This window comes from Pantherophis guttatus, chromosome 2 (genome assembly GCF_059756535.1).
Source record: "Pantherophis guttatus breed Tessera chromosome 2, ASM5975653v1, whole genome shotgun sequence".
In the NCBI taxonomy this organism is placed as follows: domain Eukaryota; kingdom Metazoa; phylum Chordata; class Lepidosauria; order Squamata; family Colubridae; genus Pantherophis; species Pantherophis guttatus.
The window spans coordinates 164209115-164226668 of record NC_142064.1 but is presented as its reverse complement, the minus strand read 5'-3'; the positions used below and the strand labels follow the sequence as shown (position 1 = coordinate 164226668).

General features: G+C 40.1%; 1 protein-coding gene across 1 annotated transcript in view; it reads left to right on the top strand.

Moving 5' to 3' along the window:
• The window catches only part of CYGB (cytoglobin), a 66307-nt gene that overhangs the window by 32889 nt on the left and 15864 nt on the right, over positions 1-17554 (top strand). Inside the window, exon 3 of the mRNA XM_034408567.3 lies at positions 6449-6580. Within this exon, the coding sequence (XP_034264458.1) occupies positions 6449-6580 (132 nt within the window). The remainder of the gene's footprint in view (positions 1-6448; positions 6581-17554) is intronic.

Sequence of the window (17554 nt, the reverse complement as noted above, 5' to 3'; positions counted from 1 at the left end):
TGGTCGCGTTGGTGGATGATCTCTGGAGGGCTCGGGACAGGGGTTGCGCCTCTGTCCTAGTCCTATTAGATCTCTCAGCGGCTTTTGATACCATCGACCATGGTATCATGCTGCAGCGGTTGAGGGGGTTAGGAATCGGGGGCACCGTTTTGCGGTGGTTCTCCTCCTTCCTCTCCGACCGCTCGCAGTTTGTGTTGGCAGGGGGGCAGAGGTCGACCTCGAGGCACCTCGCATGGGGGGCAGAGGTCGACCTCGAGGCACCTCGCATGGGGAGTGCCGCAAGGGTCGGTCCTCTCGCCCCTTCTGTTCAACATTTATGTGAAGCCGCTGGGTGAGATCATCCGTGGTTTTGGGGTGAAGTGTCATCTGTACGCTGATGATACTCAGCTGTACATCTCCACCCCAGACCACCCCAATGATGCCCTTAATGTGATGTCTCACTGCCTGGGGGCCGTGCGGGTCTGGATGGGGAGGAACAGGCTCAGACTCAACCCCTCCAAGACTGAGTGGCTGTGGCTTCCGGCGTCCTGATATAGTCAGCAGGTGCCATCGCTGACTATTGGGGGTGAATCTTTGCCCCCCCACAGAGAGGGCTCGCAATCTGGGTGTCCTTCTGGATGCACGGCTGTCTTTAGAAGAGCATATGACGGCCGTGGCCAGGGGGGCCTTTTATCAGGTTCGCCTGATTCGCCAGTTGCGGCCCTTTCTGGACCGGGACGCCTTGCGCATGGTCACTCACGCCCTTGTCACCTCCCGGCTGGATATTGTAATGCTCTCTACATGGGGCTCCCCTTGAAGAGCACTCGGAGGCTCCAACTGGTCCAGAATGCGGCCGCGCGGGTGGTTATGGGCGCAACTTGTTGTGCCCATGTGACACCCCTCCTGCGCAAGCTGCACTGGCTCCCAGTGGTCTTCCGGGTGCGATTCAAGGTGCTGGTTACCACCTTTAAAGCGTTCCATGGCATAGGACCCGGGTACCTTCGAGACCGACTTCTGCCACCAATAGCCTCCCACCGGCTAGTTCGCTCCCACAGAGAGGGTCTCCTCAGGGTGCCATCGGCCAAGTTATGTCGGCTGGCGACACCCAGGGGGAGAGCCTTCTCTGTGGGAGCCCCAGCCCTGTGGAATGAACTGCCCCTGGAAATACGTAAGATCCCCGACCTCCAGGTATTTCGCTGTGCACTGAAGACCCTGTTGTTCCGCCAGGCCGGGCTATTGACATGATAATTTTAAATTGGGGTATTTTAAATTTCTGGGGTTTTAAATGGAGCCAAATTTATTTAATAATTTTAAATTTTAAATTGATGTTGGTCTTGTGTTTTTAAATTGGCTGTACAGCGCCCTGAGTCCTTCGGGAGAAATAAAGATAATAATAAATAAAGATAGAAATAAAATAAAATAATAATAATAATAATAATAATAATAATAATAATAATAATAATAATAATAATAATAATATTTTGTTGTGCAATCATCAATATTCAGTTTACTTGTAAGATCCATGAAAAATTAAATGTGTATATTAAAATCTTCTGTTTACAATCATTCCCATTTTTTTAGCATGAGGATTGAGTTGAGTTTGTTTGCAATATCCTAAGAGTACTTATAACAAATACATATACATTTTTTCCATTATTCACTCTACAGGGAGGCAGCAAACTCAGACTTGAATTAATTGCTGTTTTCCAAAAATATTTTTTTAAAAATAGTGGATTAAGGGCTATTTGAAAGGTTACTCAGATTGTCATTTTTAGATTGAGAAGACAAGAGTGTCTTTCTGTCCTTCAGAGGTTTTTTACTTTAATGGAAAATACTGCAGTTATATATGCTGCTCTCTAGAGATTATTATGCTGTGTCTTTTTCCAGGATTGATTTCCTCTGTCAGTTCTAGGGAACTATATTCTTTCTGCTAAAGAATCTCAAGCCAACGAGCCCTTATTTGCTCATGCTCTTTGATCTAAGCTAGGGGTGTCAAACTGGCAGCCCATGGGCCAGATGCATCATGCACAGGCCACACCCATCCCAGCTCCATGAATGGGAAAAACACTGTGAAGCGTCATGTGACTGCAACGTGACATGGCGAGTTTGCCATCCGTGATCTAAGCTATTGACTTTGTCGTAAATAGAGCACCTGGAGTAACTTCACCTTACTGCAGTTCTGTTTCTATAGATTTTGAACTCTAGATCTCTCATTGGTTCTAGTTGATGACCAATGGATGATACCATGATTGTCCTTCAGAATAGACAAAAATTTTATGTCACTCACTAGTTCTCATAAATACATATAAATTTAGTTCAAAGTGTGCCCAAAACAGAGGGAAGGTGCACTACAGAGCAAAGAGCACCAAATGAATTACCCACAAATTTGGATACATCATAATTTTGATAGTTGATAGATTATACAGCTTCCTCCTTAAACCCTATGCCCTTCAATAATTATGAAGAACTGAACTAGACTAATTAGTATGGCAAGAATTACCGTATTTTTCGGAGTATAAGATGCACCTTTTTCCCCAAAAAAAGAGGGTGAACATCTGGGTGTGTCTTATACTCCGAATGTAGCCCCGCCCAACTTCTCAAATGGAGGTTTCAGAGGCTGAAAAAAGCATCAGAAATGAAGCTTCAGAAAAAAAGCTCCCAAACAGAGCTTCAGAGGCTTTTTTCCTGAAGCTCTGTTTCGGAGGCTTTCAGAGGCAGGAAAAAAAGTTTTTTCTGAAACAGAGTTTCAGAAGTTTCAGAGGCAGAAAAAAAAGCAAAAAAAAAAAAAAAAAAAGCAAGGCACAAAGCTCACAACCAAGGAACCTGTTGCTAAAATTCACCTTAGGGAATAGTTGATTGGGAGTATTCCGGGAGGCCGATCCACCTGTCAATCAGCTTTTTTCTTATTTTCCTCCCCAAAAACTAAGGTGCATCTTATACTCCAGTGCGTCTTATACTCTGAAAAATATGGTATTTCAATGTTTTGAATTTCCTGTACACTTGATGTAGAATCACAATGGGTAATATGTTACACTGCAGTAGGATCTGGTGATAAGAGAGGGGATTCAAATAAAAATGTTGCCCTACAATCTCTCAAGAGACATTAAAAGCCCCTGCACAAAGCACATTGTGACTACTATAATCCTTAGTGTCTTAGCTGTGAAATTGTAGATAATTTAGATCAAGCCAAATCTAAAAATGCATTTTTAGATTTGGCTTGATCTAAATTATCTACAGTTTCACAGCTGAGACACTAAAGATTATAGCAGTCACAATGTAGAACAGACAGGAAGAAGTTTGGCAGAACACATTCCATAATATCAGCTGACAATCAGATATAAAGTACCCTGTTCTGATCTGCCTTGCTGATTTAAAGTATATATACTGTTATACAGGTAGTCCTTGAGTTACAAGTGTAATTTATTTATTTGTTTGTTTGTTTAAATTTCTATACCGCCCTTCTCCAATATAGGACTCAGGGCGGTGAACAGCCAAAGTAAAAACAAGACATACAAAATCTAAAAACTGTTTAAAATAATTAAATATTTTGGCCGTAATTAAAACAATTCCAATTTAAAATCAGTTTAAAATTTAACTCAAGCCAGCCCAGCTAGTTGAAATAAATGGGTTTTCAGGGCCCGACGAAAAATCCGGAGGTCTGTTATTGTACGTATCTCTGGGGGGAGGTTGTTCCAGAGGGTGGGCGCCGCCACAGAGAAGGCTCTCCCCCTGGGGGTCGCCAGCCGACATTGTCTGGCGGACGGCACCCTGAGGAGGCCCACTTTGTGTGAGCGTACTGGCCGGTGGGAGGCTATTGGTGGCAGAAGGCGGTCTCGTAAATACCCCGGCCCTGAGCCATGGACCGTAATGGAGCCTGCCCATTCCATTTGTAGGCCGAGGATTCATGGGAGTGAATCTTGTACCTTGAATGCGATCATTCCCTCCTTTCACCCACGCATTCACTAATCGAATGCAAGGCTTGTTAAGTGCACATGAGGTATTTCAGGGTGGGGAAGGCCATGAGGGGCCTACTGATGCAATAGGCAACTGCCTAAAACCATCCAATGCCTCCCTGACCCACTGAAATACTTGTGAAGATTAGCAAGCAGTCTCCTCTCCTGGCTCATGAGCCCTTCCGCAGTTCCGTTCATCCCTCCATGGGCCTTCCCTGGCCGGTTGCGAAATGGAGCCTCCGGGGGCTGGATCTGGCCCTCTGAGGCTCCGTTTGGCCCTCTGCAGGCTTCCCCTGGCCCACTGCAGGTTGAAATGGAGCCTCCAGATCCAGTCCCCAGCTCTATTTTGGCCGGCAAGGGCAAACAACTGCCGTGGTGCTGCAAGATTTGTAGTTTTGGGCCTCATTTGGAAACGATAGGGGGCGTTGATCGTGTAACTTCCAACATTCACTACGGGAGTGCTCATAACCCGGGAATTACCTGTAGTGATTAAAAAAAACCAAACCAAAAAGCTTAGTTGGCATGGCACAAAGCATTTTCTTTTCTTTTTAAAACTGTGACTGGTTATTTTTTAGCAATGAGGTGGTGGCTAAATTCCAGATTTTGGTTTGTTTGTTTTTCTAAAGTGTGTCCTAATCCAGAAAAAAGTTAAAACATAAACTGAAGAAAGATGAAAGTTCTTAACTTTTTGCAATGAATAATGAATATTTGCCACATAGTTTTAAAATATCAGATCTGCCCACTATTCTGACAAGATTGATGCCTTTTTGTGACTGTGATGTTTGAAACTTCCAATTAGACTTTCAGACACAAACATGAAGCTGGCAGCACCAGCTGTAAGTTATATTATGAATGCTCTCAAATATTTTATTTTTCATCTCTTTTATGCTGAGGTTCTATTACTTCTAATCTATTGCAAACTGGGGAACTACTTGCAGCCTCTCCTGGATAGAAATACTTTGGTTAGAGTTATTCATGCATTAGGAATCTTCAACCAGGATTGTTGTAGTGAAACACAAGTGAACTATCTCTGAAGACAGACCAGAAGTAGCAGGTGGGAGGTTGTGCATATTTTGACAGCGATTCAGAAGTGCTTTAGACATGGTGTGTATGCAGCACTTCTCTGCCGTTTATTCAAACGCACCCGTCTTTTTTTCAGGCTTCTGTATGAGCCCATTGCTTAAGAGTCAGATTCCTTTTGATTCATTAAAGAAAAACGTATTTTCTTAAGCTTGTGAAGAAGCCTGGAAAAAAAGCTGTTTTCATAGACAGCAAAATAAAATAAAATAAAATACTGCACTCACTTGAAGTCGGAAGCACTTGCCGACTCATTTTTCAGTTCAAGGGGTTAGCACAAAATGCAGCTGCTAAAGTACTAATTAGAACTAGTAATTGAAACACATCTCACTTGTGCAGAAAATAGTCTCCGTCCAGTTTGAATGCAAATATTTACTCTTAAGGTAGCTACTGGGGGGGTGGGGATCTGCTTCTAGATGAGCTGTCCCATGACTCTTTATGAGTAAAGGGGCTGTTTTCTTAATAACATTATGTGTTGAGGATAGCTTTTGGGGCTCCTGCTTGCAGAATTCTCTTGACACATAGACTGATGCTTTTCTAACATCAAGAAACTTTTCTAATTCTCTTGCTTTTATTAAGTATTTGATCATCTAATTTTATCACAGATTTTGTTCTATTGATTTGATTTTGGAATTATGTTGTGTTACCATCCAAATAGTCTGCTTTACAGTTCCCTCAGCACAAGCTGTGGTGCAGCCTTGGGCTGAAATGCAGAGTCCCTCAGGCTGCTGAAATGGCCACGTAGGGCCTGTCAGATGATGAGGAAAATAGTAAACAAGTCCAATTTTAATATAACTAAATGCTTATTTTTCACGTCATAAGCACTGAATCATTAAAATGAGTAGCTCATAAAACATTCACAACTTTTTATCATATTAACCTGATTTTTTTTTTAAAAAAAAATCAGTCTGCCTTATTGAATAGCAGAAATGTGCTGTGCTCGAGCTTGAATGTCTGCAGTGTTTCTTCTGTGTCATTTCCAAAGGGTGCATAGTCTTATTACACATGCTCAGAGCATCAAGGACAAGCAATTGTGAAGCATAAAATGGCTATGAAGTAAAGGAGAACATCTAGTTTCATGCCTCTGAATTGAAATAACCTAGTCATCTAAGATGATTAGGAAAGATCAGGAAATTAAGACTTTTATATCCCAAGGCCTAAAATTATTTAGGTACACCCCTTAGACCAAAACAGGCTGCCAAGGAATGAAAGAGCTATAGTCTATAATCCCAAGGAAGCCCAATATTAAGTTATTATTAATCGCCTTCATCTACTGGGTATTGTACAACAGCTAAGAATAAACTTCCATTATGGCAGCACACGGCCAAAGCGATAGCAATTTAAAAAGGGGGGGGCTAATGGTCACGCCTTGTTTTGAAACTATGGAGGACACTGAGAAATTCTGTTCTCCTAACTTTTCATCTTCGTTCTTCTCTCAGATTCTGACTGGCGTCATGCTGGAAGTGCTTGCAGAACAATACACCAATGAGTTCAGTGTTCCAGAGGTTCAGAGAGCCTGGGCCAAGATGAGGAGCCTCATCTACACTCATGTGACGGCTGCATACAAGGAGGTGGGCTGGATGCACTTTCCAAACTCAATAATGGGAGTGTAATGTGGCAGGGAAGGCTTGGGATTCCTGCACAATTTCACCCTGATTCTCATGACCCTTCACTCTACTTGCAATAGGCTCATATGCGTAACTCTGTAGGTATTTAAGAAGAAATCCAGTGCTTGGCCTTTTAGAGAGATAGGCAATTGTCTGTACTGTACTGCAGTGATCCCCAATCTTTTTGGCTTTGCAGACTGGCAGGGGGAAGAGGGGATGGTTCCGCATGAGCTGTGGGTGAACACTTGCAGCTCAATTTGTTCCAGCAGCAGACACGTGCGCCCGCCGCTCACACAAATGGAGCTTCGTGCACGCACACGCCCGCTGCTTCCACGGCCTGGTGTGGGACCCCCTGCTGTACTGTATTAGCATTAGTAATCATGTTAGAATGGAAAGCCAGCATAAAGAAGATGAAATGTGTTCAGTTGTGACTTTTAGAATTACCAGATTTGTTAATAATACGGTGCTAGGATGTATGAAGCCATGCTATATGGATCTTGTTAAGAATCTTGTAGCACCTTTAACAGTAGTTGCTAATTGTATAAACCTTTGTGGATCCGAGTCCTTTTCATCAGGTAAAGTGGACAATGATCTACAAATGATGCAATAAATCTTTCCTTTTAAAGTATCGCAAGAGTCTTTTTTTTGCTTCAGCAGAAGCCAGTTACCATTCTAAAAGCTATTAGTTTATGGTAATAGCTTTCAGAATGTATTTATTTCAGATTTACTTATTTCAGCTTGATGTTAATAGAGGTATTTAAATCACAATCCATCAAGAAAAAAGTGTAATTCTACAAATCTTCCACTGATGGATGGGCATGATGTCTTATCAGGCTGGTAATTTTCACTACCATACACATGACTCGTCTGCAGTCTTTCTACAGCCCAGGAAATTCAATTCATACTTAGTGGGATTATAAAATAGCTTAATCTTTCTTAGAGCAATCCCTAGCTCAAAATTAAATCCTCCCAGATTATAAATAATAAGAAATCAGGTGATCTCTGCCCACTGAATCATCCCACTTCATCTCTCTCCAAACTCAGTTATATTTTTATTCCTTCACCGATGCTGATTCGTTTACAGTTTTTGAAAGCTGTGATTCACCTCAGTGATCTACTTAGGTGGCAAAGCATGTCAGTTTTGGCCTATTTTCAGAGATATTAGACGAGTGCACTGGGATTCCCCTATTGATTCAGACTGGGTTAGACAGAACAAAGAATTAGTCAGCTAGGCTGATGTAGAAAGGAATCTGCCAAGGCTCTGGATGGTCTCCCAAAGGCAATGCTGCCTCCACAATGAATCAGCACATGGTAGGCAGTTCAGTCTTTAAAGTGGCACATACGGAAAGCAGTAACTGGAAGGGAAACAAGGGAGATATAATGAGGGTGCAATATTTTTTGACTCTCCTGAAAAATCTGGTTTAACTGGATAAAATAAGCTTGTTATATACAGGTACAAGTACAGGTACAGGTACACTGTCCCCTGCTTGGAAGGATCACTGCTAACTAGGGTAGGCTAGTGCTTCAGAGCAGATTTCAAGAGGTAGCACAAATGGGATACCTGGCTGCAAGATTTCAGCTCAGCTGCATCTTTTCCATACTACTGTGCTTCCCCGAAAATAAGACCCAATCGGAAAATAAGCCCCAGCATGATTTTTCAGGATACTCGTAATATACGAGCCCTACCCTAAAAATAAGCCCCAATTAAGATCATCAGCCATACAGATGCATTTAGTACTGTATTTCCCCGAAAATAAGATCTAACTGGAAACATTTTTAGACCAAAAAATTAATATAAGACCTGGTCTTACGGTACTTTTGGAGAAACGAGTACTAAGAATTAGAAGGAAGAATTCTTTCACTCAATACTATTGATAATTTGCCCATTTGGATTCTGTTTTAGTCATCTCCAGCCTGACATAAAAATGAAGGGATGTAATAGCTTTACTCTATTGAGAATGATACAGATAGTCTTCGCCTTACAACAGTTCATTTAGTGACCGTTCGAAGTTAAAACAGCATTGACAAAAATGGCTTTATGGCCATTTTTCACACTTATGACCGTTGTAGCATTCTCATAGTCACATGAACAAAATTCATACACCTGGGAGCTGACTCATATTTATGACCATTGCCGTGTCCCAGGGTCATGCAATCAACTTTTGTAACTTTCTGACAGGCAAAGTCAATGGGGAAGCCAGATTCACTTAACAACCATGTTAGTAATTTAACAACTGCAGTGACTCGCTTAGCAACTGTGGTAAGAAATGTCATAAAATGGGGCAAAGCTCACTTAACAGATGTTTCACTTAGCAACAACTTTGCCTCAAAACTTCAAAACACTTTTTACCCTTGCAAAGGGGCTTCTCTGCCCACCCAAAAATATAAATTATCAAGTAATTCAGAAAGCAAAAAACATTCTTTTTATAAGGTACAGAAACAAATGATACATATATTTAGTATATGTGATACATCAGAAAGTAAGTAATCAAGCAACAAAGACACGTGAGACTTGAACAATAGAAAACATTGATTCTAGATAACATTCTACAACTGGCAAATTTATAAGTTACTTTATTCTTTCTCAACTGGGTTTGCATCTTTCTTAAAACTTGCAAGTGGATTCAGGGATTTTCAGAATATGCTCTCTATTCTTTAGTGCTGAAAAGAACTGACAAGTTCTCCCATACCAAAAGAATGGCCTTAGCTAAGGAGAAAAAAATACGTTTCCCTAAAGTTAAAAAAAGAGGCCTTAGACTCTTTTAAAATGCTAATAATGAAGCCTAACATTCCAGGTAACATTGAGATGGTTGGGACAAGCTGCAGCTTTTGCTATGAAAAAAAATGAAAGAAGCAATTTATTTAACATAGGGTGGCTTAATACAGTCTTGATCAGTTTGAGAGATGAAGATTGACAGGGAGAAAAACTTTGTATTCTTAGTGTGATAAACACATTAAAAGTCCAGGCTAAATTCATAAAATATTTTAGCCAGCTGAAGAATGTTCAATTAAAATTGGGTGTTTACTTCAGGGCAGAATGAATGTATGTCTAAGATAAATGGAATTACATACTACTCTTTGAATCAGACAGCCAGAAATTCCTAACACCACTAAATACACACACACACACACAATGTCTGATTTCAAACAGTAATTATCAAGACAATTTTTCAGTTTATATGTCGCCTCTCCCAGTTCAAGCAAGGATAGATAGACAGAAGGTTGCCTTCAACGCATTTGTGTGTGCCATCAGACCAATTTTAAAAAAGAAAATTACATTTCTCTCTTTATTTTTAAATTAAAATGACTGTATCGTGAAGAAAGCCATGGAAATTGAATGGCTGTATGCTTTAAAATATCAGAAGAAGCCAAGGATTATGTTCAGGAACAGAACATGAACAAAACAAAAAACAAAAAACAACCCTGACTCGAATGGGAGCTCTTATGGATTAGGAGGGAAAATAATGCAAACCGTCCTCCAGCAGATCACACACAAACACTCTTTTCTTTTTGTCACAAGGATTCTCCAGTGAAAAATACTTCTGACAAGATGACGGCAATCAGGGTGAACGTCCCGATTCTCCTTGACTGTGTTCAACTGGGGAGTTCTTAGCTTTTTTAAACCAGATGTCTCCCTTCAGCCCACCTACAGAGAAACCGTCAGGGGTGGGGGCGGGGGGAGAGAATACCTTTGTATTTTTCTGCCCCCAAACCTAGAATTACAATGCTGAAGTCAGAAAGGCTGCAATCACACATATGGAATTGAATCAAGCCAATACAGTCAGCTTAAGTAAACTATATTAGAATTAGAAACATAGATTTCTAATAATGGCAGAAAAGACCTAATGGCCCATTGAGTTTGCCCTTAAAGTTTGTTTTTTTCTTGTTTTTTAAAATTAATTAATTAATTTTAATTATTATTTCTATATTTTATTTTATTTTATTTTATTTTTGTCAGATGATGGACATGTGTTTATCCCAAGCATGTTTAAACTCAGTTACTGATGATTAACCCACTATCTCCACTGGAAGTTGGTTTCAAGCTTCCACTACTCTTTCTATGAAGTAATACTTTCTAACATTACTCTCTTGTCAGTATTAAAACCTTGATTTGGAAATCATTTGAAATTTGTATGCATGGGACCACATTCCTTTGGCAATTTTAAATGCTGCAGTAATGAGATTTCATATCAGCAGGCATTCTTAAATAAGTGACACCCGTCAACTCAATTAAGCCATTAAAATGTGGATTTGCCTGAAATTTTGATTTCAGCACATGTTCAGAATATACTACCAAGAAATTATTCAAGAGAGTGGATCTGACCCTCCAGTTGCACGTTAATAGGCAACCTGTCATTCTCCTCTTCCTCTCCTCCTTTTCTTCTTTTTCCTGAGCAGTAACCTCAGTTTTATACAACATGCAGAATAAGTAAAAACCAGCCTCTCTATGGAGGCTCTTGCTTTCCCAAGTTAAAGAAAAACCTCCATCTCTGGGTCTAGATAGGAAATCATAAATTACCTAGTGCAGGACTATCAAACTCACATCATCACGGCGACATCATGTGACATATTGGGACTTTTCCCCCTTCGCTAAACCAGGCGTGGGCGTGGCCAGCGCGTGACGCATCCAGCCCACGGGCTGGGAGTTTGACAGTCCCGACCTAGTGGCAAAACCCACTTTCCTAACATACCCTTGGTGAAATAATAAACACAGAAAAAATATTTTCACCTCTTGTTTGTTGTATAAATGAGATTATAGGGGAGAATCTTTGTAGGGAAGCAAAATCTGAAATTGATCTATTCATGGCGGAAAGTATTAGGTCAACTTATTACATGGTTTAGGGGTCATTTAGCTGAGTCATTCAAACATTAGTGTTGTCACATCTACAGTCTCAAGATGTTAAATACAGGTAGTCCTCGATTTACAACAGTTCGTTTAGTGACCGTTTGGAGTTACAATGGCACTGAAAAAAGTGACTTATGACCGTTTTTCACATTTATGACCGCTGTAGCATCCCTATGGTCATGTGATCAAAATTCAGATGCTTGGCAACTGACTGTTTCAACTGACTTTGTTTTCAAAAGAGCCCTGGGGAATTTCAGTAGGGTTCCAAAATTCAAGAATATCTCATTCAAGCAACCTTTTAGTGTTGTCTCAGCCATCTGTCTCCAAGCAGTTATTCCATGGAAGGAATTGTATTTAAATCCCCCAGCTATGTATGAGGGAACTGATTCTTCATGTTTTCCCCATGAAATTAGCATTTCCGCAGAAAGAGAATGCCAATTATGTAGGATCATATAATTGGATCATTCAGACATGCTCTCAGCCACACAAAAGATAATCATGTTTAAGTAGTTCTCAAATAACTGAGTTGACATCGAAAAGAGGCTTGAATCTTCCAACATACCAACACAGCTTTTATCACTAGCTTTGTGGCCCATGTTGTGTCATGCTCTCAAAGTCAGAGACGACAAGGTGAAATGGTGTGTGGGAATGACCTTGGGAGGCAGGAGGAAGAGTCACAGCCAGGGGAGTAGTCAGACAAGAAGCAGCTTAGCTCATAAAAGAAATTTAGGTGTGGCAAAGAAGGGATGTTCTCTAGTTTCTTGGGCTATAAAGGTGACAGGGAAGAAATATCTCTTCAGATTAGCAAGATTGGCATCAGCCTTAGATACCTTAGCAACAAAACGAAAGAAAATAATTAGGAAAACACTTGTCAAATTAATATACAATCAACACTTTGGGCTATTTTGTTTCTGTGAGATATAATAAATCTATATCTTCAAAAAGCACATTATTAAAACATTTGGTATACTTGTTTATTGCTACTGCTATTTTGCAGAAATGATGTTTACTAAACATTATTCAGTTGGCAATTGGTATCATCAACCGGAAAAATTACCACCCAGAAAGAAGATATGCATGTTCAGAAATATGTTTATAGCTCATTATATTTTTTAAAAATCTGTCTTTATTTTTAATATACAGAGAATATACAACTCAAATTTAAAATCTGCCGAATAAATAATTTAAAAAAACAAATAAATTAAAAGGGAAGAGAAAAAGGAAGGAAGATTGAATTGTGACTTTGGTTGGTAATTCTTGTAAATTTCTTGTAAATATTTTGAGCCAGCTGCACCATGTTTCATCAGATCTCCTATCTACATTCCAAGTCTTTCCTCCCTCTCTCTTGACCTCAGAAGCAACAAATATTTCAAAATGAACATTCTTGGAAACCAGGGTTCATTTATCTCTTGATTTCTCTGTGCCCAGGAGATATGTCATAGATTGCATCATACCATGTTTACTCTGCTGAATGACTTGCATAGTTCTAGTGGCTTGCATTGTGCTTTTGGGTGGAATTAGTTGGATTGTCTGAGAACCCATCGGCTGATGTTCCTCAAGAAAATTGTAGCACTCTAGAGATCAGGAACACCCTTGTTTGTGGTGGAACAGAGAGCTGGGGTTCAACTCATCCAGTGATTATCAAGTAAGGGGCAAGCTTCCATGTACAAGTACCTAGGAGATGCATTAGAAACAACAACTTGAAATGACCGAAGGTCTTACAAGACACCAGCTTCAGCAAAATTCATTAAGGAAAGCTGTCCATCAGAAGGGGAAGCAGAGGGTTGCCTTTAACTCATCCCTTCACCTTCCAGTCAGTTTATAGATACAATTATCTGATAGAGCTACTCTACATGTGTGCAGACCCAGTCCCCAAAAATACTTTCATGAGTGATTCCTGAATATCACTTAAATAAATCATTCTCGCACAGATAGGCGAAATTCCCACCACATGCATATTTAAAAAGTGTAAAGGATGTGAGCAGCATATAAATTTCCTAAATAAAATAAAACAGCACAGAACAAAACAAAACAATAATCTTAAGATTCCCGTTGTATTCTGCCAGTTTCACATCTGTTGTGTTAGCCTTTAAAATTTAGAACAACGCAGAGCCTGGAAGGTGGCTATTTTGATCCATTTTTGCCTGGCATTTAACCTGGTTTGGAGGAAATTGCCTGAGTGCCATAACTCACCACCCAGGTGGGAAAGTAAAAAGGGCAGCGTGGCTTTCAATCAAACCCACACTGATATTTTTCTGGACTGTCCTAGGAACTGCTACATTAACATACTATTTTGTAAAAGCTCTACTCCTATATTGGAAGGAAAGACTCTAAAAGTAATGGTGGCAGATTGTGGCTTTTCCCCATAGCAACCACCCTGCAAGCTTCTTCATCCATTTCGGTCTGATCCATTTCTAAGCAAAGAATTCCCTAAACAAATATTCGTAGCTGATGATGAATTAAGGGAGGATCAATAAATGCAAGCTCAAGATAAGAATGGATAACTGTTGGCTGCAAGGCCAAAATACGCCCTTGATCATTGGGCCAGACAATGAAGAAAATAATGATTTTTTGGGCGTACATTGTTCATTGGGCCAATGCCTCTAAATGCTATAAAATTATTATTATGTTTATATTTGAGATATTCCGCTTCCAAAATAAGCTGCCAAAATAATAATTTTCAACTTTTGCTCTTTGATTTACAAGTAGGAGCCATGACCTAGAATGTTTCATAAGCTTCATCAGTATGTTCACTGTGCTTTGAACTTAAGATACTTAGTAGTAATATCCTGATGAGGTGGTTGTGGTTGTGTGCTCTATGTAAGGCTGAGCTTTAAGATAGTTCCAAAACTTTGCTGATACACAAAGCGTCACATTTAATTATTGATGAGCACTAGCAGGTATTATTGTTTTAATATATTTGCTCTGGCCTCTATATGATTTCTTAAACCAAACAGCCTGTGATCTTGGTTCTAGAGCAGTGTTTCTCAGTCTTGGCCACTGGACGATGGGTGGACTTCAACTCCCAGCAGAGCTGGCTGGGGAATTCTGGGAGTTGAAGTCCACCCATCGTCCAGCGGCCAAGGTTGAGAAACACTGTTCTAGAGCATTGACATTGGCACATAGCACCTGACTCCAGATGCCCTAAATTTTCTTCTATGAGATTTCAAATAGCAGCCTTAGACTTCCTTCACCCTGATAAGCTTGCTGATTTTCTCTCCTTTCATTTTTAATGGCTGTTAAAGAATTTTGTATTTCAACATAACTTTTTGGTCCAGTATTTTAGCACAGATTGTATTGCTATTTTTTTCACATTGTTTAACTTACTGTTGTAAGTTTCAGAAATGTTAGATGCTGGGGCTGACTTTAAATTCTTTTTTAAGCTGTTTTTTCAAAACCTTTGGACTGAAAAGTATATTTATAAAGTATATAAACATACTAAATAAGTTTTAAAAACACATGTTCATACCGGTAATAAAAATAAATTAATTGAACAGTAGCCATAAAAATATTTTAAATCTAAAATTGAAATGTTTATTAACTCTATGCTACAGCTATGATAAACCTGAGAGAACCTGACGAATGTTCCTAGTCATTAATTATTGAACTTTTTGCAGTGAGCATTGCTTAGCCATTGTTATTGCTGAAAACTAAAAGCAGGATCTAATGATAGTTTTTCCTTGTTGATATGCAGAGCTGACTGATACATCGATCACTCAGTATGAATTCCCTAATTGCAAAGCTGCTTCCAGATCAACTTTCAGTCAGTACTGTCATTGCTGAACAGGTGTTTAGTGCTGCAGCTGTATTTAAGCAAATACTACTGAAAATTGTTTTTCCTTGAAATGTTCTGTTTGTGCAAACCTTCTTAAGCCAAAAAAAAAAAGTATTCTGCTTGTACGTTTCCTCTATACCAGGGGTCTCCAACCTTGGCAACTTTAAGACTTGTGGACTTCAACTTTGCTTTGCTGGCTGAGGATCTCTGGGAGTTGAAGTCCACAAGTCTTAAAGTTGCCAAGGTTGGAGGCCCCTGGTATATACAGTAGTGGTACTACTGAGATTCTATATACTGTGATATCTTCTGTAGTTATAAATAAATAAGAAAGGGTTACAAATAATCAACCATTTTTAAAGACAATCTCCCAAACTCTTTATTATATACTGTTTTTATTTAGGGAATATTGCTGACTTTCTGCCATGGGTAATGGGTCTTACAGGAAGTTGTTTTAGCTGTTAAATAGGGATTCAGAATTGGAGATATGGTATTCCATTATAAAAATAGAACTTGATAAAACCTTTTCCCCTGCTTTATCATTTCAGTATTATTAAACAGGTTATTGTATATAACTTGTTAAATACCATATCCTGAAGTTTATACAGGATTTTCAGGAGAGAACAGTGAAAAAGTCCAATATTAATTTGAGAGTGCCCAGGGAATTGGGGGGGAGCAGGACGGAAGATAGAAGCGGGGGAAGGAGGGAGGGAGGGAGAGAGGGAGAGAGAGAGAGAGTTCTTTTCATCTGTGATACATTGTCACAATGCTTTGGAATAAAGGACATGGATTCAGACTGTAGGTTTTCTAGTTGTGTGCAGATGTACCACCAAAAGACCCACACATCAAATGGACAGCTATATAAATTGAAAGGCAATAATAACATTGTCTGGGTCAACATTAGTAAGCACCTTATTGTTTTGGAGTATATCAAATATAAACATAAAAGTAATTTTATATCATTTAGAGGCAGACAGTAACAACTCTGGAAATTCCTATCCTTGTTGACCATTGATTTCATGATCCCAGTCAGTCAAAGGTCATCTGCCCCACGCAATGGTGTCATAGTTCCTGCACCCACTCTTTGACTACTTGTTATATCGTACTAATTTAGGCGAGTTAGTTCTGCTGCTGTTCACAATAGCAATAGCATTTAGGCTTATATACTGCCCCATAGCTCATTACAGCACTTTTTGGGTGGTTTACAATGTCAACATTATTTGCATATTGCCCCCAACAATTTGGGTCCTCATTTTACTGACCTCGGAAGGATGGAAGGCTGAGTCAACCTTGAGCCTGTCAGGATTGAACTCCAGACTGTGGGCAGAGTTTGCCTGCAATACTGTACTCTAACCACTTGCGCCTCCAGGGCTCTTCCTCAATCCTCTCCCAACTGTCAAGCAGAGATATTTTTGCTGGAGTAAACATCTCTTCTTTTATAGTAGAATCTCTGGATCTTACGAAACTAAAATAAAACTCCCAGAACCAAGCAGAAGCAGGGCAGCTGATTGAAATACGGTTATCTGGCAAAGTTTCATATACAGTTAAGCTGATTTGCAGTCCAACCATATTCCCTACTCCGTTATACAAACACTCTTTTTCTTGCTTTGCTGAAGCACTGCTATGCATAAACTCCTGGAAAAAGCAACTGATTTCCTGTTGGCTTCTTCCCCCATGACAAGAGCAAAAACTCAGCATCAATGTGGCTGAACCAGGCTGAGTGATTCCTCAGGCTGTAAGTCAAAAAGCAAGTTATGCTTTGGCAAATTTAAACTGAAGGCACCTGGAAGATATTTGTGTAGCAGGAGCATGGGCATCTGCATCTAAGACAAAAGAATTTAGTGGCAAGTGACTGATAGACAACACCATTAGAGCAGGGGTGAAATGCTACCGGTTCGGACTGATTTGGCCGAACCGGTAGCGATGGCAGCGGGTGGTTCAGAGAACTGGTAGCAATGGCAGCGTGAGGCTCCGCCCACCCACCCAGTCATTGTTACTTCCTGGTTAAAACCTGGTTAACCTTCCTGGTTAAAACCTGTTTTTTACCCTCTGCGCATGCACAGAAGGGTTTGCGTATTTGCAGAGGATCCGCGCGCGGGGCACATGCACTTCCAAACTGGTAGGGAAGGTAAGTAGATTTCACCCCTGCATTAGAGTGAGCATTGTAATTAAAGAGTCAGAGATGAGATTTAGATGCTTAATCTACTATGTGTGCATGAAGTATTGTAATGATGAAAGCCTTAGACTTAACTTGAAGTGAAAACCATAGAATCATAAAAGTGAGAGGCCGTTTGGGCTCAACCCCTGCTCAGAGCAAAAA